The following is an 18854-nucleotide window of genomic DNA, read 5'->3' as shown; positions in this document are numbered from 1 at the left end:
AATCCCAGGGATGGGGGAGCCTGGTGGGCTGCCATCTCTGGGGTTGAACAGAGTTGGACACGACTGAAGCAACTTAGCAGTAGCAGCAGCAGCAATACTAAACCTATACTAAAAGAAATACTGAAAGTTATTCTATAAATAGAAAAGAAATAAGAATCTACAGAAAAGAGAAAAATCACAAATAAGGCAGTGTATATAAAAAAAAATTTGTGAAAGTGATGATAACCACAATAAACAGCAAAAAGGTAAATGTGAAGATGTAAAAAAGGACATCAAAATAAAATGTGGGGGAAGGGAGTAAGAAAATATACATTTTTTAGAGTGTGTTTGAGCCTATATGACTCCCAGATATAGTAAGAGGTTAACATACTTGAAAAATAAGGTAACCACAAATCAAAAGCATTCAGTAGATTCACAGAAAACAAAACCAAGAAAGCTCAAGCATAATGCAGAAGAAAACCATAAAACCACAAAAGGAAAAACAAAAATAAAAAGAAGAACAAAGAAGAAATGCAAAGTCAATTGGAAAAAACAAGAGTTAAATGAAAATAAATACATATTTATCAATAACTTAAATGTCAGTGGACTGAATGCTCCAATCAAAAGACATAGAGTGGCAGTTGGATAATAAAACAAGAGCCTACAATATGCTGCCTGCAAGAAACCCACTAAGGGTGAAGGACACACACAGATCAAAAGTGAGAGGATGGAAAAAGATATTTCATGCAAATGGAAATGACAAGAAATCAGGGGTAGGTGGCAGTACTGATATCAGACAAAATAGATTTTAAAGGCCATAAAAAAGATAAAGGACACTATATAATGATAAAAGGATCAATACAAGAAGAGAACATAACACCCATTAACATATGTGCACCCAATATAGAAGCACCTAAATGCATTAAAAAAAAATATATTGACATATAAAGGGAGAATTGAGAATACAATAATTGTAGGAGACTTTAACACCCCACTGACATCAATGGACAGATATTCCAGACAGAACTTCAGTAAGACAACAGAGATCCTAAATGACATAAAAGATCAGTTAGACTTAATTGCTATTTTCATGACCTTGCATAAAAAAAAAAAAAAAAGCACATTCTTTTCAAATGCACATTGAATATTCTTTAGGCTCGACCACATGCAGGGATACAAAACAAGCCTCACAAATTTAAGAGGACAGAAATTATTTCAAGCATCTATTCTGACCCACAATACCATGAAACTGGAAGTCAACCACAGAAAGAGAAATGAGAAAAAATGATTACATGGAGATTAAACAACACACTACAAAGTGGGTCAATAATGAAATCAAAGAGGAAATTTTAAAAGTACCTTGAGACAAATGACAGCCACACAAACTCTGTTCAGTTCAGTCGCTCAGTCATGTCCCACTTTGTGACCTCATGGACTGCAGCACATCAGGCTTCCCTGTCCATCACCAACTCCCAGAGCTTGCTCAAACTCATGTCCATTGAGTTGGTGATGCCATCCAACCATCTCATCCTCTGCCGTCCCCTTCTCCTGCCTTCAGTCTTTCCCAGCATCAAGGTCCCTTCAAATGAGTCAGTTCTTTGCATCAGGTGGCCAAAGAATTATTGAGTTTCAGCTTCAACATGAATCCTTCCAATGAATACTCAGGACTGATTTCCTTTAGGATGGACTGGTTTGATCTCCTTGCAGTCCAAGGGACTCTCAAGAGTGTTCTCCAATACCACAATTCAAAAACATCAATTCTTCAGTGCTTAGCTTTCTTTATAGAATGCAGCAAAATCTATAGGATGCAACAAAAGCAGTCCTAAGACGGGTCAGTTAGTCTAAGAGCATACTAGATGTTATTTTATATATATTTTACTCTCCTAGTAATTTGATATGCCTTAGAGAGAGCCATAATTTAATCATTTGAGCTAAACTATTTCATTGTAAGGAAGTAGATTTTTACAAGGAAACTAGGCTACTTATTGTATGTCAAGCCTATATTATCCTTTTTATTTTTTAATATAACCCCATCAACAAACAATACTATGTCAGGATTTGGTATTGAAGTGTCCAAAAATTTTGTTCTGAGTATGGATACTTCCTGATTTATAGAATCATAATGAGGAAATTCTCCTTATTCAATAAGGGTTATAGAGTTGTTGCATTGAAAATATTATACCAGCAAATGGTAATTCAGTGAGACTGATAATTCATAATTAATTAATTGGTATAAAAATGTTGAATGTTTCCATTAATGATGGGGATATACACATGTAACATTTTATTTAAAGGATTAATACAAAACCTAAAGGTATTTTGACTAATTTAGTTTTGACTGATATCTGGAAGTACTCTGAGACAATGAGGCTATTCAATTAAGGTATTGCCTTTGATGGGCATTGATTCTTTGATATGTGCTATGTTATTGAGTTAATATACCTAGAGCATGACCTAACATTTTCATATTTGTAAAAACAAAAAAAGAAAGCTTTATGATAATCTAGGAAGAATCCATTTATAATCTTATGAGCTGTGTTCTAATTGGTTTGAATATGTCTGTAGAGGATTTTGCCCATAAGGTTTCTGGAACCATAGCTATTTCTTTGGCAGTTTCCTGAATTATATATTATGTAAGTAATCTAATCTCTAGATGAGCTACATTTTGACCCCACCTATTAAATTAGTAGGTATTATGTCACAAAGACTAACCAAAGTATCAGTTATAAGTTAGGATTTAGGAAACAGCTTAGGATTGTTTGTTAAATCTCATTAATTGAATCATTTTAGTAAACCAAAATTTATTTTATGTTAAGCATTCTTTAGGTTACTATACCAGCTTCTCTGGTGACTCAGTAGTAAAGAATCTGCCTGCAAAGCAGAAGCAGCAGGAGACACAGGTTCGATCCCTGAGTCGGGCACATTCCCCTGGAGGAGGGCATGACAACCCACTCCAGTATTCTTGCTTGGAGAATCCTGTGGACAGAAGAGCCTGGCGGGCAACAATCCATACATAGGGTCGCAAAGAGTCAGACATGACTGAAGCAACTCACTCTCAGTTTGTGTCACCTTTTCCTACCTTATTTTTTTAATTAAATCCCCTAATTTAGTTTTAAAATTATAGATTATCCATTCCCTCTATCAATTGATAAAGGCAGAACCTCTTTCAAAGTGCAGTATAACTTCTTTTTTGTTGTTTTTTTCCAACTTTTTATTTTGTATTGACGTAGAGCTGATGAACAATGTTGTGATGGTTTCAGGTGGACAGCAAAGGGACTCAGCCACACACATATATGTATCTGTTCTCCTCCAAACTCCCCTCCCATCCAGGCTGCCACATAACACTGAGCAGAATTCCATGTGAACAGCACAACTTCTTTATTGTTCCCCCTGCAAGTACATTGCTTTTATATCACCATAACAATAATTTGCTTTTTTATTGAATGTTGATGAACAAATATATGTCTGTTTTTTTGTTTTTTGTTTTCCCTTTTTTTGCTTCTTTTTTAAAAAAAGAATTTCATGAATAAAATCTTTTTAGAATTCAGAACTGGGAAAATTTTACTTCATTTTCTTTAGATTTTGAGAGCTGTGTAATATTTTCTGTGTCACTTTTATCTTTGCTAACATGTAGCTAAGAGCCACATTTTGTGCAAAACTTAAGTAGCATGTCCTAATCTAGGTTTTCTTATTCCTATCTTCCTGATCTTCCTTTTTATATATTGTTAATATTTTTACAATTAACAATTCATAATGAATAGTTTTCTTCCTTGTTGTATGCTTCCTATTTAACTTAATATGGTAAAAAAAAAATGAGTAAATAGAAGGTTAAACCCATGAACAGGAGAAAAAAAAAAGGATACAAAGGGCACCTTTTTTATGTAGATAAGATTTTATTTAAAAATTTCAGGGAATGCGTCTTTAACAAAGACCTTTTAAGATGTTTATGTTCAGTAACAGGTAAACTTAATATTGATACTGTTTGATCAAGTAAAACAGATAACTAAGACTTGGAAAATGGTTAAAATAATGCCAGAATCTATTCAGTATTGAAAATTCAGTACTTTAAAATGCAACAGTCATCAATCAGTTCAGTCACTCAGTCGTGTCCAACTCTCCGCGACCCCATGGGCTGCAGCACGCCGGGCTTCCCTGTCCATCACCAACTCCCGGAGCTTGCTCAGACTCATGTCCATCGAATCGGTGATGCCATCCAACCATCTCATTCTCTGTCATCCTCTTCTTCTCCTGCCTTCAGTCTTTCCCAGCATCAGGGTCCCTTCAAATGAGTCAGCTCTTCGCATCAGGTAGCCAAAGTATTGGAGTTTCAGCTTCAGCATCAGTCCTTCCAATAAATATTCAGGACTTTCCTTTAGGATCGACTGGTTGAATCTCCTTGCAGTCCAAGGGACTCTTAAGAGTCTTATCCAACACCACAGTTCAAAAGTATCAATTCTTTGGCCCTCAGCTTTCTTTATGGTCCAGCTCTCACATCTATACATGACTACTAGAAAAAACCACAGCTTTGACTAGATGGACCTTTGTTGGCAAAGTAATGTCTCTGCTTTTTAATATGTTGTCTAGGTTGGTCATAGCTTTTCTTCCAAGGAGCAAGTGTCTTTTAATTTCATGGCTGCAGTGATTTTGGAGCCCAAAAAATAGTCTCTCACTGTATCCATTATTTCCCCATCTATTTGCCATGAAGTCATGAGACCAGATGCCGTGATCTTAGGTTTTTGAATGTTGAGTTTTAAGCCAGCTTTTTAAACCAACAACAGTCATTATAATTTTTTTAGAATTCTATATTGTGAAATATTTTGATACATATTGAGCTTCCCAAGTAGCTTAGCAGTAAAGAATCTGCCTGAAATGCAGGAGACACAGGTTCAATTCCTGGGTCGAGGAGACCCCTGGAGGAGGAAATGGCAACCTACTCCAATATTCCTGCCTGGAGAATCCCATGGACTGAGAAGCCTGTTGGGCTACAGTCCATAGGGTTGCAAAGAGTTGGAAACGACGGAAGCAACTTAGCTTTCTCTTTTTCCCTTTTTGATACATATTACCTATCAGATATCTCCAGCAACTCTTGGCAGAAAATACAATGTTTATCCCCACTTTCTCTGTGAAGAAATCAAGCCTCAAAGAAGTTAAGTGACTTCCCTAGATTATGTAGCTAGTAAATGGCAAAACTCAGTTACAAACTCAGATCTTCTAGTCCAAGATTTTTTTAGTCTGCCATCTTTTATAAAAGGTAACTTTATTCTTGCCAAAGGTTGGAGTCAATAACTATTTTAAAACTTGTTTAAAAGATAAAAATCTATATTGTTCTACTAACTTCAGACTTTTATCTTTTGTCCCCCAAATAAAAAGTTGATCATCAATGTGTATGAATTCATTCATTTCCTCAAAAATTACATTGTAATGCCTATATACAGTAAGCTTACAATAAAGAGGCACTTAGGTTACAGTTATGAATAAGTCAAAGATTCTACCCTCTTAGATATTCCATGAAGAAGGATGGCTAATTAAATGCAGAACTAATAAAAATCATTTAAAAGTGTTTTGAAGGAAACAAACCAGTGGTCAAAATAGAGAAGAGTCGGGTAGTGAAGGAGACTGGGGGACCAGAGCAGCTCTCTCTGCAGAAGTGACACGTAAGCTTAATCTTGAAGGAGGAGGATGAGGTACACACTGAAAAGATGTGACTCTTCCAAGCTGAGAGAACACTACCTATGAAATCCAACACTGGAAAGTGTTTTATTTTTTCTAGGGTCTGAAAGATCAGAGTAACTAGAGCACATTAAAGCAGGAGATTGGGCTGTATAGAGAGTCAGAGGTTACCTTGTGCACATCTTGTAGGCTATGGTAAAAACTAAAGAGTAGAAATTAGAAAAATCTATTTCTAAATGCAGAAAATCTCTTTAGATCTTAGATTTTCATAGTTACTTTTACACTAACTTTAAACTGTGAGAATTTTTCTACATTTTGCTATTTCTGGTGTTCTATATTCACCTACTGTTTCAATTATAACCATAATTTCTTTAAGGTTACAGATGAATTCTTTCTGTAACCTTAAAGTTAAGAAAGGAAATTAAGTAACTAACATGACATGAGTTAGCTTTAGAGCAAATTGAGGGGTCTGGGTAAAAGAGGTTTTTTTCCTTTTCTATGGACATTATCAGTTAATATGCAACCAAAAAACCATGATTTTGTGCTTTTTTATTACTCAACTCATTGTACTTAAACTTAATTAATTCTTAAATGTGTATCAGAGGAATAAGCTAGAAAGTATAGTGTCTTCTTAAATCGTATGATTTTGTTGTTTGTGTTAGTCACTCAGTCATATCTGACTCTTTGTGACTTCATGAACTGTATCCCACCAGACTCCTCTGTCCATGGAATTCTCCAGGCAGAAATACTGGAGTGGGTTGCCATTCTCTTCTCCAAGGGATCTTCCTGACCCAGAGATCGAACCCCAGTCTCCCGCACCGCAGGCAGATTTTTACCATCTGAGCCACCAGGGAAGTCCAAATCATAAGATAAACATACTAATAATAAATAATTTAAATTATGTCAAAAGACTAAAACAGAGTGTGCTTTTTTTCATTTCAGGCATGCCCATTTGTCATTGATATCTATGCAGACAAATGCAAGCCAAGAATTAAAGCTGTCCATATGGAGGCATGCAGTGGACAACTTGAGAAGGCCATTTGTAAATCTGTTCTTAACAAAGGCAATGCCAAAGTGATGGATGGCTATGAAAATATAATTATATATACTTACAAGCGTGACACCTGGATAACAGCAGTTATTGAAAACAAGGTATCAGTTATGAGGTGGTTCTCATAACTGCAACGGTTAATACATTCCATCTTCTTTCTTACCCTATCCTTACATAGCAATTAAATAACCCCATTACATTAATAATATCTATAATAATCAGTTTCTTTTTCTAATCAGGTTTCTAACTCAAACTGGGCATGATAATTTTTATATATTTTTAAAGTATATTTATTTCTGATATGCTCATTTTTGTGTTTCTTTTTGAGATAGTTTTCTCTTAAAATATGAAAATTAAATATTTGGAGATCTGTGAAGATAGAGCATAATCTGGGTGCAAAGTATTTGGTTTGTTACTAAATGTCTTCACACATACATAGCTATTTTAAACAGCACACATCATGTTTTAAAGAAATGTAAACAAAGTAAAGAATTTAGCCCAACTTTTTTTTCTTTTATTTTTTAATTGGTGGAAAATTGCTTTACAATGTTATGTTGGTTTCTGCCATACAACAAAGCAAATCAGTCATAATTATACATATATACACACACACACACACACACACACATATATATATATATATATCCCCCTTCCCTCCTGAGCCTCCCTCCCCTCCCCCATCTGACTCCTCTGGGTCATCACAGAGTGCTAGGCTGGGCTCCCTGTGCCTTGTAGCAAGTTCTCACTAAGTATTTTACACATGATAGTGTGTATATGTCAGTGCTACCTTCTCAGTTCGCCCCACCCTCACCTTCTCCCGCTGTGTCCACAAGTCCTCTCTCTACTAGGTTCATCAGTACCATTTTCCTAGAGTCCATATATATGCGCTAATATACGACACTTGTTTTTCTTTTTCTAACTTCACTCTGTATAAGAGGTTCTAGGTTCACCACCTTCCTAGAACTGACTCAAATGCATTCCTTTTTATTAGCCCAGCTTTTTAACCCAGACTTTGCAGTATCAAAAATCCTACAGATTATCATCATGTTATCTAATTAAACATATTCTACTGTCTAGGATCTGTTTTTATCAAGCCAGTTATTTCTAGCTTTGTCCATCTTCTGTGCTATGAATACTATTGATATTGCATGTCAAGAGGATGCTCACATAAATTCTTTAAGTCAGAGACACCTAGTTTTCTAAAAACTATATATTTTCATAAATCTTACTCAAGACAGCTAGGCTTTTAGAACTGTTGGTTTATTTGTCTTTGTTCCTGGATGAGATTTACATTATTTTTATGCCTGTCATAAATTTCTTTAAGTGCTTAAAATTTGGCCGAGTATTGTGAGTATATATTATGTAACTAACTCTCCTAGTCATAAGACAGGCCACTAGAACGTGTACCATGAGACTGCTTTCAAGGAGTTTAGGGGCTATTTGTAAAGGCAAAATTAATACTCTCAAAAGAGATCAAAGAATAGTTATATAGTAGTTTGTATGTGCAATAGGAATTATACTGTAACTGTATCTCTTGTAGTTGATGTTAGTTGGGACTGTAGAAGTTGGGGAAGGATTTGTGATTAGGGAGGAACGGAATTGTGATGTGTAATTTGAGCATGTGGTATAGGATTTGAAGGGTAACTAGGATTTAGATAGGCAGAGGGCCGGCCCTTAGAAGCAGAGGAAACAGTGTAAGGAGAAATATGCTGCTGCTGCGGCTAAGTCGCTCCAGTCGTGTCCGACTCTGTGTGACCACAGATGGCAGCCCACCAGGCTCCCCCGTCTCTGGGATTCTCCAGGCAAGAACACTGGAGTGGGTTGCCATTTCCTTCTCCAGTGCATGAAAGTGAAAAGTGAAAGTGAAGTCACTCAGTCGTGCCCGACTCTTAGTGACCCCCGTGGACTGCAACCCACCAGGCTCCTCTGTCCCTGGGATTCTCCAGGCAAGAGCCTCCAGGCAAGAATACTGGAGTGGGGTGCCATTGCCTTCTCTGAAGGAGAAATATGAGTAAGCCTTAATGTGAACTATAAATGAAAGAATGGGAATATCTCCTTTGCAGAAGCAGAGAGCTTTATTTGGAGAAGCATTTGAAAGGTAAATAATACAGGCTGAATGGATCCAGATTATGTATGTTATATTAAAAACAAGATAGAGGAGTCTAGACTTGAGGAAATAAGATAGATTCCCATCCAGTAGATTGCTATCTTCAAATGGATCATAACACTTTGGAAAGCGATTCCTAAGATCCTGCATGTTTCTGTTTCTGCCCTCTGTGTTTTTTGTTTGTTTTTGATTATGTGGATATGTGTGTGTGTGTGTGTGTGTGTGTGTGTGTGTGTGTGCGCGCGTGCGCACATGCCCTCTCTGTTTTATTAGGATTAAAAGGGTGGAAGAGAGCCACTACCTTACCTCAGTTCCTCTGCACTTCTGTTACCTTCAGTTCTCAACCCTCCATCTCCTTCTTTTTCCTCAAGGAAAATTAAATTTTTCCACCAAAATGAGGTAATAACATTTTAGAGCTTAACATGTGCCAAGCACTTTAACGCATTTGCTTCTCACAACCCAGTGAGGTAAGTACTATCCACATTTTATACACAAGGAAACTGAAGCACAGGGATGTTAAATAACTTGCAAAAGGTCACACAGCTAAGTAATAGAAGAGCTGAGAGATGAATCTAAGTAGTCTATAATCTTGCATTGCCCCTGTGTAGTCATCAGGGAGTGACTGCAGGTTCTTTAACAGGGTACTACTTTAATTTGTACATTTCTCTCATTTATCAGCTTCATTCTGTTTTCTCTCCAACCTAGAGGCTGTCTATTATCAATGGTCTGTCATCTCAAATATAACTTCTTCCATGATATTCTGTCTTGTTTCTATGTTTCTATAGAACCCTGTGAAAATCTCTTATCCCAAGACTTGCAAAGTGTTTTGTAATGATCACTTTGTTTGTATATATTCAGTAAAGAAAGGACTAGCAACTTATGACATCTTTTTTTATAGTCAGACGATAAAGTGATTATTCACGTCAACAATGAGCTGAGTGAAAACTGTGTAAACAACAGAGGCCTCGGCATATTTGCAGTAGAAGTGGCACCAAACTCTACAATGGTAATGCTTTGCTTTTAATTAAAGGCTTTTGTTTTATCAGTTTGAAAAAATTGCAGTTAATGCTATGAATAAATTTGTAGGTATGAAGTAAAGTAGAAAATTGTGTTATATTTGTATTAGTACCATCCTGTACAAGAAGGTAGGAAACTGGTTCTAATCCAGTTCTCACTATTTGGTTCAGTGATTATGGGGCATTCATTTAACCTCTCTGCTGCAGTCTCTATAAGTGTAAAATTAATGTGATATCACCAGTTTTAGGTACTTCACAAAGTTAATGTAAAGATAAAGTGATACATGTGAAAAACAGTATTGAATATTATATAGAACTACAAAGTAATATTAATAGTAATTGGACTTTTGATAATTCAGAATATTTTTGTCTCCATTATTGATTTTCTAAGGTAACCTAAAAGAGAAAATGCCTCTGAGTGTTAGATAGCCAACTAAGTCAGGAGCTGAGTAGCTGAAGTTCTGTGTTAGCAGAACTCTAGGCGTCTGATTTAGCAAGGAGTTCAAAGGCAGGGAGAGATCAGTAAACCCTGAAACTAGTCTGCTGCTGCTGCCGCTGCTGCTGTTAAGTCGCTTCAGTCGTGTCCGACTCTGTGCGACCCCAGAGACGGCAGCCCAGCAGGCTCCCCCGTCCCTGGGATTCTCCAGGCAAGAACGCTGTCTAGTGAAGAGGAAAAGGAAGAAGCTTTCTGTTCTTACCCTTTTCCTCTCTGTACTGTCTATGAAATCCTAAAACATTCTAGAACAGGATAAAGAGAATTTATTTTTGCTGTTATTCCAGTGAGGATTTTTAAAAATGCTCTAGGCTTAGAGAGGAAATAATACTTACTTCCCTTTCTGCCATCCCTCTTTACCCACCTTCACAAATACCAACCATCAGCTACTGTATTACAGTACAATTAGGCTGGATTAGTCTGTTGGAAATCAGATTGTAGATTGCAGGTCCTTGCTAAGTACAAATATTAAAGAATTTTATCTGCACAGAGATATTTTTTATATAGGTTCTAGAAATGTCCTATTGAAAAATTAGCCCAAAATTATAGTATGTAAAAGGAAAGTCAAGGCTTTCTGTTTTTATGTGCAGGTCTGTCAACATGTAATGCCTCTGAATGAACGACAAGAATGGATATATTATTGTGTGTATTCCCTTATATCTTAAACACTATTTTTAAGAAATTACTGTGCTTGAGACTGTCAAACTAAGAAGAATTATTTCAAGTTTGGTTTGTTATTTGTTGATCACTACAGGTAATCAATTTAACTGATGTACATAATAATCTATTTAATTTGTATGCATTTGGATTTCATGTCCTTATTATATACTGTATTATTAAAATAGAAATAATTTTTAATGTGTGGCCTTCTTATTAATGTAATGGGATACTTGGCATATTTCATTTGTGACTAATAATTTGAAATTAAATTACAGGTAAGCTTTTAAAAAGTAACACTCAATGAATTCTATAAAATCCTATACATTCTTGATGTATTCATCAAAAAAAATCCTGAAATAGAATATAAATGCCCCAGTTGTAGCCAGTGCCTTGTGCTTTATCCCTGTACTCCGGCCTGTCCAAGGAGCACAGTGGATCCAGGACTCCCATCCTCACCGTATAGTTAGAGGCATGTGACTGTGAGAGGACCAGGGGAGCTCCAGGGCCCCCTTTCCTTCCTGCTGCCTCTGATTGGCTGGTGACCCGCAGCCCCTTCACCACTTGCTTCTTCACCAGCAGCCTCTAGCTCCTGCTGCACCTCTTCACAGCCTTGAGCATGTGCCCTCCCACAGGGCTCTGCCAGTGCTAAAGCCCCAGGACCAAGTTTCTGCTGTTGGTTGCGGCAGTCCCAGTGAGTCTGAGAACAGTTGGATGTTATGTTTACTTCTAATGAGATCACTGGCTTAATGTACAAGAGCACAAGCAGATAGGACTGATGGGACTGGTCAATGTAATTTGACCTTTGAACAAATTAGAAAGTGTAACCCTGCAGGAGATTACAGATCCAGAAATAATTTCCCTAATGAGAAGACCTCTACCCTCAGGAAAGCTGGGGCAGAGTGCCTGAGCCATAATCTCACAGTCTTTCTTGATGTCAAAAGCCATGCAAATACTGCTACTGATGTACTAAAGAAAATGTGTATGGAATTTCTTCAACTAACAATAATAGTATCATTTGCTTTTTCTTGCCAGAAGTTATCTGTAAGATGAAACAAACAGATCATAGTGTAGTAATGGCCATTAATTTACAAACCTTGGAACCTTAGACATGCAGATTGGACTGTGATACTCTGTGGACACAATGCATGTTTGTGGTAATGGACATTTCATTTGCCTAAAGCAAATGTAATACCTTTACGGTATCTGTGTGGAATTTCAGGTTTCCTCCTGCAAAAGAATTTTGTATCCCCAGACTACTTGAAGAAGTGGTCAACTTAAAGGCATGCAGGTTGTTGCTTGGACTGTTAATACCTTTGATGAAAAAATTTACCATGAGTTTCATCTTGGTTCCATCTCTGACCCTGACAGTGTGTTGAAAGACTGCACATCATTTCTAGGCACCCCACAACCCCCTGTCCAAGGAAACGTGTACAGGAACTGCCTACTGATGTCATGCAGGGATATTAAAATAGCCCTTGTGCTAGCCCACGCCCTGGGAGATAAGGTGGCTCACATAAGTGATTGTCAGTAATTGCATTTTTACCCGAACCAAAGCAAAACCCTGTGTTGCCAACATGTTGCATGGAATGCCTGAGTTCAACCCTTGCTCTCGAAAATCCGGGTCTGCAGAAAGGCACAGTAGCTCCTACCCTGACCTAGGTGAGGCATACATCTTCACTCAGTGAGGATAAACACACTGAGTTTTGATTGGGGTACAGATGCAAATACATGAGAAATGCACCATCACTCAGAGCTGACATTTTAAAACTTGCCACACTTTTGTAACTTACTTATTTCAAATATTGTATTCAGCTATGTTATCAGTGTATTGTGGCTGTCAAACTTGTGACCACACTAAAAATCACTAAAAGGAAAAAATGTGAATGCAGAAATAGCCATTATATACTGTAGTTTTCCAATGAAAATATAATTAAAGCAAAATTTGAAGAAATTCCTTTGGTATTAAAGAAGTCAAAATCTAATCACAACAGTGGGAATATTTTGTTCTGTTGGTAAATTTTTTAATGGATTTACTTGTAATTATTTTTAATGAAATTATTTTGAAATAATAGGCATTAAATCTGAAGAGCGTTTAATGAAGTAGTATAGTGCATGAAAAACTATATTAAGCAATTAAAAACTGTGTAGCCATATCAGTAACAGAATACTTGGCTAGTAAATGTCAACTTTTGAAATATGAATACCAGTGTATTATTTTTACCCAGCACATGCTAGCACGTAGTTTAAATGTCACTTGGATTTTTGGCCCTTCATTGGATGTCTGTAAAATGGGTTGTCATTACCTAGCAGTTTGAGTTCTTCGAGTGATATCTTAAAAAGTAATGCAGGACTTCCCTGGCAGGCTAGGGTTTAAGACTCCATGCTTCCCCTGCAAGGAGCATGTGTTCAATCCCTTGTTGGAGGAACTAAGATCCTGCAGGCCACAGGGCATGGCCAAAAAAATAAGGAATACAATTCAAAAAACATTTTATTAATTGCCAAATGCCTTATAAGTCAAATAAATGTGGCCCTATATTCTGTTTCACAAAGTATTGAGTTGCAGGAAATAAATTGGCTGTGCTACCGAAAGTATGTGATAAAGTTGCTATCTTTACTCCCAGTTTTAAAAAGACTTTTTATAACAGGATGATAGGTAACATTGGAAGATGGAGGCCCAGGAAAGAATAGTGAGCACTTAAACATTATCTTCCACCACTGTTACCACTTAGACATACCAAGCCTTTCACTCTTATTAGAGGGGGAAAAAAATCCAGCTATCATGGTTCCATCTTCAGTTATTCAGTTGAAAGGTTTTTTGTTTCAAGTTAATCTTTCTTCCAAGTGAATGAAAATCCAAGGGTATCAGCTAGTTAATGAATGTAACTTTTCCATTTTTGGAAATAAATGATTTTTTTAAAGGATTACTTGAGTACTGTGGTACTAAAATATCCAGAAAAGTTTAATTCAAGTCCTGAAATACCAGACTCACAGGTTGATAGTGATTCTTTATTCAACCAAAATATTGTTGATTAACATGTAAAAATGTTTTCTTTAAAGGTGCTTCCTTTTTTGAGGGTAGTTCTGTACACATTGACTATTATTTTTAGAGGTAACTTTGCATGTTGTTTAATTTTAAAATCACAAGGATTCAACTTACAAAAAAGACCATCTAAGTTCCCCAAGTCTCTCCTTTGCTCTCAGTCCCATCCCTGGCTATCTCCATAGTATCTACATTAAAGGTCTCCATGATGAATTTTATCTACAGTAAACACTTCCTCAAAATTGGCTTTCTTTCCCATTATTATTTATACATGTTCTTGACTTTTCATCTTTAAGAAAGCTCTCATTCCCCATCTATCTCTATCATTGTTCTGTCCTCCCCTTCACACGGAAATGACTTGAAAGAATTGTCTATATTCACTTTCTTGACTCCCATTCTTTCCAGTTAATTCTACTAGTGATTGTTCCACCAAGGACATCAGTAACTTCCTTATTAAATCCAGTGGATATTTTTAAGTCTTCTTTCCAGTGTTAAGACATTGTTGATCTCTCTGACACCATGCTTTCCAGATTTTCTTCCAACCTCTGACCATTCCTTTTCAAGCTTCTTTCCAACCATACTTCTGTACCTTCTCCCAAATTCCACATCCTCTCTTAACTCACTGTAATTCCTTCCTGCTCCAAAATTCTACAGTTCCAATATTTTATAACCAAATAAGTGTTAAATATCAAATGCTGCCATAAGTAATTCTTAAATTACTATATTTAATAATTTATTGATTTTTCCATTACATTTGTAGTGACCTATTTTTTTAAGCCAGTGACCTTTTTTAAGATCTATTTTTGGTGTAGGTTAAATATGAAGCAGAAACTTAATCCACCACACTGATCATATTTTGGATATAATCCAGGAAAGTGGGAATGTATTTCTGGTTTTGACCACCAGAGGGTGAGCATATTATTTCCTTATTCATTAGTATACACATATGCCAGAGAGAGAGAGAGATACAGAGACAGAAGCTGACTGGTATTTCTCAGCAATGGGTTAAATCCTTTATGACTTCTAAGATGGCTTTGGGGAAATCAATTGTATCATATATATATATATATATATACACCCATTCTTTTTAGGGAACGGATAAAAGATTATTTCTGGTTTGTAAACTGGATACTAAATCTTCAGCTCTTTCACTTCTTCATGAAGTTACAGTATAAAGACATAAAGAGATAGCCCTGCTAGCTTTACATGGGATTATAAAGCTTATTTTTGCTACTCAGGCTAGTTTACTTTCTGGAAAAAATAAGAACTAAATAAGGATTTGAATAAAAAAGAGGCAAATAATGGAATTGATTTAGGGAAGGTAGATGAAATTCATGCAGAGACACAATTTAGGGGCCAGGAACTAGGAATGGTTGCTGAAAATCTAAAGGGTAAAGGGTTTTAATTGAAGTGTATACATATTAACTATGGTTAATTGTTATCTAAGGAAGAAGAAGAAGAATAGACATTCTCAATTCTTATGAATAATTCACAAGCTGCATATATTTGTGATATTTGACCCTGTTGATTTGTACTTTAAAAAAAGTTACTCTTTTTTTTCATTAAAAAAATCTTATGACAAATTGTATAGGGATCACTGGAAAAAAGAAAGTCTGCTGAAGACTAGTTAGATCAACTCATGGGAGGGAACAGATTTAAGAGTAAAATTAATAATGTTGAAAGGTTTCCATGTTTCTGCGTTTGTTATATCTGTAGTGAAAACAATGTGTTTAACACCATACACTGAATTTTGTTATGTTCTATATGTTGCTTTTTTCCTATAGTTCAATACAACTAATGTTTTATCAGAAATTCATCATTAGTCTTTTTCAACCTGTGACTTCATTTTTTTTTCTTGTTAAGTAAATTTTAACTAGTTAAGTGTCATTTCTAATTTAATAATGAAAGCAACAAGAAAAACATAACCAAATTTACTTAAAGATTTGGATAGCAAAGTTTTCTATTCTACAAAGGGAAAAAAGTGGGTAAGTGGCTATATGTAGCTCCAACTCTGATTAAATACATTCTCTATTTATACACAAAGAAAGCTTACAAAGCTTACAAAAGCTTACAAAGAAAGTATGAGAAGTACTCTCAACAAAAATTTATTTAATTTTTGATACAGGCCAAGCCCTTCATCTTTGAGAGTTTATATAGAGAATCCTAAATTCTTCCCACAGTGCCATTCTAGCTCCTTCAAGTAGTGCATCTTATATTTGTACATAAGGAAGTGTTTAGTAAAACTGGATGGCCAACTGTTTTCCTGTCCTGAAGCACTTAAAACTAGTAAGAATATACTTGAGGTCAAAATCTTACAGATCCTAATGACGTGAACACACTTGTAAACTCTGGTTCATCCATAATTAGATTATTTCCATTTTTCTCCACCTAACTCATATTAAGTCACAGTTTATTATCTGAAAAATATCATTCTAACACACATAGAGCTCAAATCTCCTCCCTCCCCACCTTTGTAAAAGCCTGTACAAGACCTACACCATCATTTGAAGTACTCAGGAACCAATGGGGAATTAAAATGATTTCAGCATTTAACAAACCCACCCTTATTACTGGATATCTGGAGGATCATCCTTGAACAGTCAACTCAGGGAGATCCACCCCTGTGCCAGGACCCAACTTAACCATAAAATCTACATCAAAGACAAACAGATTTCCTAAGCCAGTGTGTCCCAAAGGAATTGGGTAGTGATCTCATTAATACAAAGATTCTGACTCGGATGTGGAACAAAGCCTGTGAATATGTGTTTCTAGTAAGCTCTCGGTGATACAAGTACTTCTGGACTGTGGAACATTTTAAATAGCAAATATCCAGGACTAAACAATATTTAGAATTCTACAGCCACGTTCCTCCCAAATTTTCCCGTGATTTGTTCCCAGCCTACTTACTCTCTTCTGCATGACCCACTTTTATATGACAGTTCACCCAAACTCCCTTTTTAATAACTATTGGTGCAGCCATGCAGTTTGCCACATTGTCTATCTCTCCAGTCACCTCAGGTCCACCCATGTACCAGGACCCACCTCAGTGGAGATTACTTCTTGTAATCTTTGGCCTCTAGAATCCCTTCCTTCACTTTGACATCACCTCCAGAGTTTCTTATCTAGATAATAAGAGTAAGAGAAAGAATGAAGTACCAAAAGGGAGTTTAAGATAGGAAAGGTGTCTTTGGGGAATCTGAAATCCATCTGAGAGTTACCAGATAATTAAAATGTTATCAACGCAAGCTTACAAGTGTAAGTCAAGTGATCAATCTGTGCTTAGGAGTTCAGAGAGAAGAGAAAGTAATCCCAGTAGACTAAAGTAGGGGAGTTTTACAGGAAATAGGAGAGAGAAATTCTACTTTAAAATTTGTACAGGGACTAGATTGGTGAAATGGTATCAGATCAGATCAGTCGCTCAGTCGTGTCCGACTCTTTGTGACCCCATGAATCGCAGCACGCCAGGCCTCCCTGTCCATCACCAACTCCCGGAGTTCACTCAGACTCAGGTCCATTGAGTCAGTGATGCCATCCAGCCATCTCATCCTCTGTCGTCCCCTTTTCCTCCTGCCCCCAATCCCTCCCAGCATCAGGGTCTTTTCCAATGAATCAACTCTTCGCATGAGGTAGCCAAAGTACTGGAGTTTCAGCTTTAGCATCATTCCTTCCAAAGAAATCCCAGGGCTGATCTCCTTTAGAATGGACTGGTTGGATCTCCTTGCATTCCAACGTTTAAGGAGAGGGAATAATGTAAGCAAAGGTGCAAGGGTAGAAAAGTTTAAGTAAAGGATGTGAGGAGATCGGTGAGTACACCCATCAGAGAAACACAAAGGGTTGATACGAAGTTCCTGGATGGCAAGTTAAAAATTTAGTTCTATTCATTGGGGATGGAAGGCATTGAGGTTACAGATGGGAGTGAAATGACTCAGATGACCCTACCTCCCACTGCGCCTACCACAGTCCTAGTTTATACCACCCAGCAGGAATAATTATAACAGTTATTGATATCCTCCTTTTCATCGTTCAAAGTTACCCAGTTTGAACAACAAATTATACAGTCACCCCAGACATAATGAAATTAGTATTTCACTTGAATGGATTAGAACACTGGTATGCAGCGTGTGGTCCCAAAATGTGTGATTCACAAATGGAGAGAAAAAAAATTACATAATACATTTCTAAAGGTATACATAGATGTTAAAAAGAAGACCAACATATTATAAATTGGTTAGAAGTATGGTTACATTCCCCAAAATTTAAAAATAGTATTTTAAATTTTCTTTTAGAAACAATTGGTAAACATTCAATATTTTATACATATTCTTAACTTTATTCTTTATTTTACAATTTAACTTAAATTCAAGGCCAGCTTAATTTCAATTATCTGTATGAGGTTAGTGTCAGCATACAATAGAAATACAATAGTGCCAGTTACAGAATACCAGCATTGTAACCTTTTTGGTAATTACAGATATAAATATGCAGCATTACTAAAAAGTACATATCTCTGTGTCTTTTATAAACATCTGTTGCAAAAATTGTTTGGATTTAGCTTCTTAAAAAGAATTGTTTTCTTCCTAGCAAAGCAGTAACAGTTTTGGAAGTCAAGTAGACTGGTGACCGGTATACAAGGACTCATTAATACAATTAGCAAGTATCTAGCACACGTATTATTTACAATACAGAAGTAGTAGACATGATATCTGTCTTCAGGAGAAGAAAGAGCTGAGGAAATGAATTGCATGTTATCTTATTAAGAGTAATATTAAATCTTAAATTAGTATACACTGATCATTAAGCATAAACTAGTGATGAGGTCACTGTGGAGAAGGACTGTG

General features: G+C 36.3%; 1 protein-coding gene and 1 pseudogene across 2 annotated transcripts in view; both read left to right on the top strand.

Moving 5' to 3' along the window:
- Positions 1-11174, top strand: part of EFCAB7 (EF-hand calcium binding domain 7) — a 55090-nt gene extending 43916 nt beyond the window's left edge. For both annotated transcript variants that reach the window (XM_005204507.5, NM_001192050.1), the window contains 3 exons: positions 6592-6801; positions 9706-9813; positions 10907-11174. In XM_005204507.5, coding sequence (XP_005204564.1) covers positions 6592-6801; positions 9706-9813; positions 10907-10981 — 393 coding nt within the window. In that variant the 3' untranslated portion in view covers positions 10982-11174. The remainder of the gene's footprint in view (positions 1-6591; positions 6802-9705; positions 9814-10906) is intronic.
- Positions 11175-11197: 23 nt separating this feature from the next.
- On the top strand, positions 11198-13955 carry LOC100138902 (glycerophosphodiester phosphodiesterase 1-like; annotated as a pseudogene).
- Positions 13956-18854: the final 4899 nt, after the last annotated feature.

The sequence above is a fragment of the Bos taurus genome, chromosome 3 (genome assembly GCF_002263795.3).
Source record: "Bos taurus isolate L1 Dominette 01449 registration number 42190680 breed Hereford chromosome 3, ARS-UCD2.0, whole genome shotgun sequence".
NCBI lineage: Eukaryota > Metazoa > Chordata > Mammalia > Artiodactyla > Bovidae > Bos > Bos taurus.
Note: the sequence above shows the minus strand (reverse complement) of the source record. Positions and strands in the feature narration are given on the sequence as shown.